The following is a 9,946-nucleotide window of genomic DNA, read 5'->3' as shown; positions in this document are numbered from 1 at the left end:
CTGTCGCATACCAAAACCACCACTGTCCTTGACCTTAGTTTGACCTTCACCGTCGACTTACATTTCCTCTTCGGCCTTCTATCTAGGGTAACCAGATTCCATATACTTCCACATCTGAGGCACACCAGTTGTCTAACAAACCTTTGTCTTTGTGACTTATTTAACTTTACCTGCCTTCTACGTCCTTACAGAGATATTCCATTCATACTAGATCACGAGGGATACATGTAGTTGGCGACAACTGCCCGTTTCTAGTTTAGTATTCATTGGCAATTTCTAATAATTTATTATTGCAAAATAATGGAAATATAAAAAATAAGATAACATTTCAATATTTTGGGAATCGAATCGAAGGAATCGAATCGAGAGGCTAATATCGAGAACCGGATCGAATCGAGAGGCTTACTAAGTGTATCGTTACAGTCCTAGTACTGACGTGAGTTAGTGCTATACCATGGTGCTACACAGCAGCGACTGGAAGCAATACACTGGCCAGAGACACTCACAGTAAACTGATCTCGAGTCGGTTTTCGGTGAAAATACCAGATTTTCACTGCTCATTAGCTTTGGCGTAAGGTCATCGTAGGGACATGCGGTAAATGTTTTATATTAACAAGGTAGGACAGCTGATCAATAATACTGCAAAAAATCGTCAAAATAAAACGGGAAAAGTTTATTAATTTGAATAATACTGCAACATGGTTTCAGCATTTCACCGTTGTACGCTCTCCTTCTTTATACGCTCTTGATATTATTTATAGGTACTGTGCAAGAGACACTTAGAACCATACTGGTCAAGTAGATTAATGCATGTTTATATTACATTTGATAATACTGGGTGATATTTGTACCCTGTACTTTTATATGGTAACTGGAATTTAGCAGTAGTTAGAGACATTGCATCAGTATAAAATCACTACATCATGTCATGGAGATGCACGTGTGTCTGGTGGTTGTCGATTTCAAGGGAATTGTCGCTATACAAAAGAACGTGATCGACTGTTATTTGCTATTTTATATACCATGACAGCATATAAACCCATGGTAATTTTGATGATGGAGTTATAAGTAGCATGTTCCCTATGAGATCAGACTATATTTCGCTATATTTTTCGATTGTGAAGTTATTTATAAAAAATAATTATTTTAATAAAAAAATGCAATGCCCTTTATGTTTCAATTCTTCAAAGCAAGTAAATATTGTTGTAATTTTTTTTATTAGCTTTGATCTTCCCTACACTGTGGTTGTACCTGTATAGGAGGTTCGATGCACCGGAGTACATGGTTGGAGTTGTCATGGCGGCATTTAATCTATCTGGTTTCTTTTCATCTCCGATCATTGGTAGATGGTCAGATGTATCACACAGGTATCAATAGTTGCATTACTCCCTATGGGATATATATATGTATATATATTTATATATGTATAAAATAAATATATATATATATATATATATTATCAGGAGTGAATAAATGGTACAGCAGCGTGTGCAAGGCTTAATTATTTAAGGGGGAAAAGGGGGGGGAAAATTAATGCTTTCCTGATCTAGATACCTATATAACTTGTATGTATATGTTGTTTCTTTTTTCATCTTCGCATCACTTTCGGCTATAGATGGTCAGAATGTCAGATGTACATCACCCACAGGGGTCATCAATCAGTGCATTAATCCCCTATCGGAATATAGTATATATGTATAAGGGTTATATATATATATATATATATATATATATATAATTAGGAGTGAATAAATACAACAGCGTGTGCAAGGCTTAATTATTAGAAATCCAATGTTTCCTGATCCTAAGATACCTATATGATTTATAATGATTTAAGCTCATGTTTAATTTGACAAACCTGAGCTCGGAATCCACTGCAAGCATTCCCCTATAGCATCATATGTAATCAGTTTTCTGATACACATTCACAATCTTAAATACATTCACAATCTTAAATACATCTGTAGATATATTAAAAAAATTCATGACAAGTTTTTTATAAATCTTCTCCATAAAATCAGGAGTAGATAATAGGGAGGAGTGTGACATCAATAAACAAGGGAAATTCGTCCTTTACTAGCCCTTATAATACCTACCGATTTACTACGCATAACTCATCAACTATGAGTCAATGCGGACACAGTACATTCGGCCAATCATCCGTGCGAAATCGTTTCCTCGTAGCAACACCCGCAAGTCCGGCAGATTACTAGCCTAAACCGCTACGACGACGATTTTCTCCATTCTTTGGCCATCAAGCCAACAGGCCATGCGCGCCTTAATTCAGACAAAACGGCTGCAACACTTGCGCCGCCAGTTGTGTGTTAGCTATCTAGGAATGTCGCACTATTCCTGAATGTGGCGTGGCGCTCGCGGGAGAGTGGCAGATCGACGCAACACCGACGAGCTAATCATGCGGCTTTTGCGGCCGTGCGTGCGTGGAAGGCATATGCCAGCCTATGTACAAGGTAGCGTGGCCTGTGTCTAGCTGTGTACCGCGTCAAAGTTATCTCGACCGAGTGTTTGATGCCTAATCTCCCAGCGCAGGGCCACATGGCTCGCCTGATTTTAGCACTAGCGCGTTTAGCGTAGCCTGCCTTTTGTTTGCATTATAGGCGCGGCAATGGCGTTTGGAATTGTATCGGCCAAAGACATGTCCGAGGAATCGTGTCGTTACGTTTTAGGCTGTATCTCGCGCGATTGCGAGTGTCTACGAGGGGGAAAACGAATTTCACACGATGATAGCGCGAATGTTACTGTGTGCCGATTTCGAAGCTCAAGTGGGATTGAGTTACGTGTAGTAAAGGTAAATCGTCAAGAAAAATAAACATCTATAAGGGCCTATCGTAAATGACGAATTCCCTTGTTTTATTTGCATGTCACACTCCTCCCTATTATCTACTCCTGATAAAATCCAGCTGATCCTTGTGTGATGTTTGAGGTAGGTTTTGAGTTCAGGTTTGTTGAATTACAAAAAATCATAGATGGGTTAGGGTTGTCCAACATTGGATTTTCAATAATTTAGCCTTGCACATTTCCTTGGTTTTATTCACTCCTAAATATATATTATTGTGTAACTTGGATATATTCCTCTATACGCGCTATCGTATCTATACTTCACTAAAGCTGGCACTATTATTGGTATAATTTATGGCTGATTTATAAGTGGTAACACTAACATATATATATTTATATATATATTTCTCCAGGTCTAAATGGATTATGATTTTTTGTGACTGTTGCGAAATGGCAGGAAATATCATCTATATGATTGGCGTTTATCCTGGAGTGTTGGTCCTAGGACGGAGCATAGCAGGTTTGGTTAATACTGCAACATAACATTAGGGATACCCTAGAATTTGAGAGTATATTTTGATAGTAGATTTATATATAATAGCATATACCTACAAATTTCTATAATTACGCCGATTCTGCGTTTCGTCATAAACAAACATATGAGTATTTCGAAATCATTTATTTTTGGGCGCTGAATATGCACCCACGATCAATGCTTGCCATCTTGAGAAAGTAGGCGCGTTTGCCAATTACAATTTGCAGTACATAGACTGAAGCTACGTATCAAAAATGCAATTATTGATTAAGGCATAAGTTCGACCATTGAATTAATGAGCAATTTTAACGAATGCCTACAGTAACTGCGCACCTTGTGTAAGTATAAATAAGTACATTAACCTTATAGGCCAACGGTATTAGTTTGTCCAATATCACTGCTGGTATAGCTAAGAAATATCCAATTGAAATCCCGGTCAAATAAATCCTTGTGACAGTTTCAACCCGCTATTGCCGGCCTGTAACGCCGGTCGAAACCGGCGAGCGGGCGTGTCATAAGATTTAGTGCACAGGCGCGGACATTTTCGCACGTATGAACGTCGGCCGTCAGTGATTTCGACTCCTTGTAGTCTGAGTGCGCAGATCGTGACGGTTATGGTTTACTCTTGGCGATTCGTGGCAATATACATGAATATACGAAGTTCCTTGAGATTACAAGCACATGATAACAATGTGGGCAACTCTAGCGCCAAATAATAACACTAGCGCAAACAATTTACCCGGGAACATAACCATTCGATGCTTCAACATTCCTGTAGCAACTATGTGACGTCACCGAAGCCGAACTCGATGTTTTATTTTGGTTTGCAATAAATTTAGCGTTGTTCGCAAGAATACACGCAAATTTACGATGATTTCAAAATAGACATTTCTTAGTAATTAGCAGGTGATTTGGACATAACTAATAGCGCGTTTGGTATAAGGTAATGTAGCTTATTAACTACAAAGGTGCCCAGTTCTGTCCAGCATTCGTCTACTTGCATAATCGATTGTCGAATTATGCCTTTAAATTCCTACTGTTCCAGGTATTGGTACTGGAGCAGGTGCGGCTATGATTGCTGCAATATCACGGGCAACTGCTGAGGGTGAAAGAACTCCAATAATGGCTCGCCTTTTGGCTTGTAAGCAACTAGGACTTCTGTTTGGTTAGTAGCTGTAAATATCTCTACTGAGTAAAGAATGCGTTTAGTATTCCTAAGGCCCATGGCCATACCATGTTTCCATACCCATTTGTCACTGGAACTATAGGTTCGCAGGTAAATAGCGGCACGTCTGACATCTAAATTTTATCTTTTATTGATGCGAAACTTGTGAGATAAGTCAGTAAAACGTAGATGTTGAAAATGCATGTAGTATGAATTAACTCGTGATATGTGTGTTTTTCCTGTTTATGCAGCAGTGTTGCTTTCATTTATACCAAATTTATATTTTTTTGATCCTGTTCCTGTTTGGTATTCACATTAAAATGTTTATGTTATTAAGGTTTTGGGTGAACGTGCATCTCTGTCTACATCACAGACCTGAGTTTTGAACGTTTTAAGTCGATTCATAATAATTTTTAGTTATATTCATTGTCGTGGCATTTAGAGTTATGTTCAATACAAGCAACAAATGCTATGCTGTTAATTCGATAGTCTTACATTATATACATTATTACATAGATACATTATTATTCTGTTAATTACTGATATTTATTATTTTTTTAGGACTGTGTTCAGTATTCTTTTAAAAGACCTAGATTTCAACATTGGGCCAATCAAGGTTTGATGTCTTCAGTTTTTCCTGGGGTATGGGTTTTTGTGCAGTATCTGCAAATTCTAAACACAAGATTAATTACGAGTCAAAATTTCCATTGTGGGTTGGGTCCACTAAACCCATTTATTAGTTATATTTTATTACTTCCAGTGCTAATGGCAGGACTCTGGTTTCTTCATGCAATAATGGTGTTTGTGTTTGTGAATGACCTACGCGACCTCTGTGATGTGGATAGTCCCACAGGTATTAGTCACCTGATACCAGAGCGCAAGAATGTTGGTGTACGCCCGGCAAGCGAAAGTAACGAAAATCAAAGGGTACGGAGCAATCTCTGGGTATGAAATACGTAGTTTACGTCAGAATGTACATGTGGCTAAATGTGATTAAAGGTTCAATAACTGAGTGAATCTTTTTGAATTATTAATCAAAATTGAAAATTAAATATTAAAACTGGTAAACATAAATACGTACTGTACTGTTATAACAATGTTGAGCTGATAACAGCTGCAAAATCACGGCGGCAGTAAATATATAGAGACATGATTAGAGGATTTGGTCAATGGTGAGCTGTTGCCAGAGTGTTCATTAGTAATGTGTTACACAATTAATTATTGCTGAATTTCAAAGGAAAAATCAATGTTGTGAACTATTCTAATGTCGCCTAAAGCAACCAGTCAATAGTGGCCTTTTTCAATGTTCCACCAGCTTGACGGACTCAGACAAGGGCGGGTAATGTGGAATACTGTGTCAGTGCTGTAAGTGTGAAACACGACACGTCATTAACTAAACGTTCAATGGCTGCCTTCGTTGTCAGACAATGGATCCCTAATCGCCCTGTGTGGCTTGGCAGACCCGTAATTTTCGCATATTCTCCGTATGTTTACATCGATTTTTCACCTATTTCACGTCGTTTAGCGGCGCGCGTCTACTTGACCATGTCTTACCACGAAGTTATCTCGGAATCCGCGGACTGTGCGTTTTGATGTGTGCTTTCAGAACCGAGTCATATCAGTGGTTCTGCGCCTGAACATGTTTAATTAAGAATGCTTGATACTACTCATGCCTGTTCGGCTCCCGGTAAGTTTAATCGTCAAGGAGATGGATGATTTCAGGACGGCGGACGGTAATCACTTGTTGCCTCAGACGTCAAACTTTACAGCACAGTCTAGCAGTACGGAGGTTCTCGCAGATGTGATGGAGGAGGAGGAGGAAGAGGACAGATGCGACGCCACTGATGAGCCGGTGAGACTCATGATCGTAAGCTGGCGACCTGCCAGCAACCTGCGTGCGACGCGCACGCTCACGGAGCCACGGAGTTGGGCGGTCACAGCGCAGTCTTGGCCACGCTCCGCGTAACTGCAAGAGGCTATTGGTTATGTAGTTCATCGTCGTGGCCGGCACCACTAAAAGAGAAAAGCATCGGCCGGGAATGTGGTGGTGGGGGGAGGATCTGGACTTTTTACAGGTATCCCCGAATATGCATCATGTAGTGTACGATGCTTGCAGAAATATTGTGAAAACGTGGAATTCCGGTAAGTAGCATTTGAATTAACTTTTTCAGATGACGCCACTGCTCTCGCCCAGTGCTCCAGGTTGTCCCTCTGAAGACGATAATAAGAACATCTCTTCGACGGGTCTGGTTCTCACTGCACCTCGAGCAGAGAGCGAATCTCTGAGCGACGAGGAGGATGAGACCCATGGCGCTACAAAACGAGCGCGCCTGTCTCACGACCAACCCGTACCCGTTGACGGGCAAGTCTGCGAATGGCGCTGGCCGACCCTGCACGAGACGGAACGCAGAGACGTCCCGTCGGTTCATAATGGCACCGCCGCGACTCTGTGTGCGGCTGCAGGCATGGGTAGGGCGCAGACGCGTGGCCTGCGCTGCCAGCGCGGACCGGCATTCGTACACCACCAAGTGCCACAGCTGCAGCCGACATGGATGAGACCGATGCCCCCAGGTTGTCGCGCAGTGGCTCTTATGGCAGACCGCTTGCGGAAGAGGCGGCACACAGGTAAGTAGGACGTGAGCTTAGGGGGCCAGTCATAAATGTGTTCTGCGTACAGGTAAGATGCGTGATAACAGCTGTCGTAAATAATCTATGAATGTAAAGGTGAAATGTGCAAAAAGGACGACGAGGACCAGTTGTGACTGATTTCTTGTGACACGCCAAGATAAAGGGGGGCTTATGTCGGGCTTGCAAACCGACTCGACTGGAAAGCAACATGGATTTCGAGCAAGCTGGGAAGGCGCATCGGGAGTGGACTAGTTTGCATTCCAGTTGGCCCACTGTTCTTTATTCCGACGCAACTAGTGGCTGGCCAGTCGCGTCGGAGTCGACGCGACCTAAGCACTGCAGTCGCACGTGATCGAATTTGCAGGCCAGTGTGCTCCGCAGTCAGTGGCTCGCAACGGCCGACATTAAGCCCCCCTTAAGGGTGTGATGAGGGCCAATGATAAAAGATTTAGTGTGTGCTTCACACAGGTAAAATTTTAAAAATAGGTCAATTATAAATGATTGAATATAAGGCCTCTCCATTATGGCAACCTTTTTTTCATTGTTCATTGTATCCCCCGTGCACGAAGTAGGCAGGGATACTACTGGTTTCAATGTCTCCCCAGCCTGGCCGCTGCCGCAGACTAATCTTCCTTCGCGCTCCTAATAATGCGACCCTCTAATTGACCCTAGCGCTGTATCCAAACTTGGTATACTTACACGACCTTGGGAGAAGGTGAGCAGCGCTAACCAAAACACGGTCACTGGAGCGACCTTTATTTGACGCTGTTACCTTGACTTTGATCATATTTCCCTTCCGCTCTCTAACTCGGCTCTTCTAATTGACTATGCGCTTACCAAACTGTGAGTATACTTAACACATCTTTGGGAGAAGAGTGAGCAGTGTAACCAAAACAGGTCACTGCGACTTTTATTTGACCTTTATACCGTTGACCTTGATCATATTTCCCTTCCGCTCTATAACTCGGCCCCTAATTGACCTAGCGCGACCAAACTTCGTATACTTACACATCTTGGGGAGAACACGGGGGATACATGTAGTTGGCGATAACTGCCCTTTTTAGTTTTATTTTAGTTATTTTATTGCGAAATGATTCTTTGCAAGTTTGTTAAACTATCTTAGGTAGACAAAATGAATTTGTTGAAAAGCTAAACCTAGCACGTATCCATCCTTCCTCACACGTGTGAACCTATTGATTATATTTATAGAAATTTTATTGGCTTCAATACAAGACCAAATATTTGGCACTTATCAAATGACAACAAACGTGCCTAGAATGTCTGATGATTTACTTATGAAGTGCTTGATTTGGTTATTGTGAATAAAACCAGATTTGCTGTGATGGCATGGCGTATCTTCTGATAACACTGATGTTGTATCTAGGTCATAGCTAGATTTACTCAGAGCAACAAACAGAAATAATGAAGATGTAGTTTTGTCTACCACAGGTGATGAGAACTTGACTTTTCGGCGCAGGCAGTATATACGGCAATGCAGCATCCAGTATTCTCAACATTATTTACTCATGAGGCAGTTGTCTCGGCAACCATATACCAGACCAACTGAAGAGAGGACTCTAAAAGAGCGAATTGCATTCTGTGTCACAGGTATAGTTCTTTAATTATCAATTTCAAATATCTCAATAATAAAGTAAATTATTTCTGTGCGTGTGTGTGCTTTTATGCATGCATTCTTGCATGTATGTCTGGGACTCGATCAGAGTATGACTGTTCAGTATATTCCATATCAGGTATAATTATTCACGGTCATCATCTAAAACAAAAACTTGCAAACAAATGCTTTAAAATTAAGCCATAAAAGGCAATAAAAAATTGTCATTCAAGTCAAAGTCATTTTCAGTGATATTTTGGCATAAGCGTTGAGCTAATGCATATTCTAACTAAAATATTTTACAACTAATACTGTAGGAATTTCATTTAAATAGTAAAAATGTGAGTCGTTTTTGATATGTGCATACTGAAACCTTCACTACCCTATCATGCCCTCCTTATTGCTTGCAGACTTATTTGAATTTTAAGTTTGACTATCGTGGTAATTTTATAAATGTCAATTTCTCTGTATAATTGCTGTACATGGTATATTATGCACGGCTGCATTTTGCTGTAAAAAGTACTGTTATATATATACCTATATTATATATATATACCTATATATACCTATATGTTATATATATACCTCAAGGTAAAGGTCAATATTTGCCCTTATGTAAGCATAATAGCAGAAAAATAAAGTTTTTGCCAGTGACAATTTTCTGCAGCCTCGGCAATTTTTCAGTTATGCGCATGGTTATTTTAGCAGCAATAAAATGTTGTACATGTGATGGCAGTAGTCTCAGGTCGTTTAGAGGGTTTCTCCTAAAGAGGCAACAGGAAGCCAAATAAGGAAATAGTAAGAAGTAACACTAATTCAGTGTAATTGTAGTTTAGTAGTTTTTAGCTCATCTGACATAGTCAGATGCAGCTTGTAGAATCGCATGAGCGTGCGTCCGTCCGTGCGTCCGTGCGTCAACAGTTGGGCACAAATCTTAACCGCTTGATGTACGGTCACGATATTGGGGATGTCGGGGGGGATCGGCAAAACGAGTTGGAATGTCGAAGCTGGGGGTCAAAGGTCAAAGGTCAAGAGGTGTAAAAGAACAAGGTATAGGAAGGAAATGCAGAATTGCGGCACAAATCTAAACGGCTCGACCTAGGCTCGTGATAGTCGGTGTATAGCATCATGGTAGGAAAGGCCATCACTGTGCCGAAATTAGAGGTCACAGGTCAGTGAAAAATTAATTTTTTCTTTCCGGGGCTCTTTT

At 40.8% G+C, this 9,946-nt stretch overlaps 1 protein-coding gene across 4 annotated transcripts; it reads left to right on the top strand.

Moving 5' to 3' along the window:
* The first annotated feature begins 1,198 nt into the window (after window positions 1-1,198).
* LOC106818001 lies at window positions 1,199-8,829 on the top strand. Of its 4 annotated transcripts, none has more exons than XM_014822711.1 (8): window positions 1,199-1,367; window positions 3,254-3,316; window positions 4,377-4,496; window positions 5,058-5,138; window positions 5,257-5,441; window positions 6,219-6,348; window positions 6,668-7,121; window positions 8,559-8,829. In XM_014822711.1, the coding sequence occupies exons 5-8, from the start codon at window positions 5,380-5,382 to the stop codon at window positions 8,744-8,746; spliced, it is 834 nt and encodes a 277-aa protein (XP_014678197.1). In that variant the 5' UTR covers window positions 1,199-1,367; window positions 3,254-3,316; window positions 4,377-4,496; window positions 5,058-5,138; window positions 5,257-5,379; the 3' UTR covers window positions 8,747-8,829. The 4 variants fall into 4 exon arrangements, with proteins under 4 accessions (XP_014678197.1, XP_014678199.1, XP_014678198.1 ...); XM_014822713.1 differs by having other exon boundaries at window positions 3,210-3,316; window positions 5,257-5,423; XM_014822712.1 differs by having other exon boundaries at window positions 3,210-3,316; window positions 8,574-8,829.
* The last annotated feature ends 1,117 nt before the right edge of the window (window positions 8,830-9,946 follow it).

The sequence above is a fragment of the Priapulus caudatus genome, unplaced genomic scaffold (genome assembly GCF_000485595.1).
Source record: "Priapulus caudatus unplaced genomic scaffold, Priapulus_caudatus-5.0.1 Scaffold1970, whole genome shotgun sequence".
NCBI lineage: Eukaryota > Metazoa > Priapulida > Priapulimorpha > Priapulimorphida > Priapulidae > Priapulus > Priapulus caudatus.
This window is presented reverse-complemented; position numbering and strand designations above follow the sequence as displayed.

What these genes read in the sequence shown, in the direction of transcription:
- LOC106818001 (XM_014822711.1), top strand. Translation starts at nt 5,380, where the DNA reads ATGTTGGTGTACGCCCGGCAAGCGAAAGTAACGAAAATCAAAGGGTAC. An exon ending in GCGACGCCACTGATGAGCCG is followed by an intron (nt 6,349 to 6,667) that starts GTGAGACTCATG and finishes TAACTTTTTCAG; the next exon opens with ATGACGCCACTGCTCTCGCC. An exon ending in GCGGAAGAGGCGGCACACAG is followed by an intron (nt 7,122 to 8,558) that starts GTAAGTAGGACG and finishes ATGAAGATGTAG; the next exon opens with TTTTGTCTACCACAGGTGAT.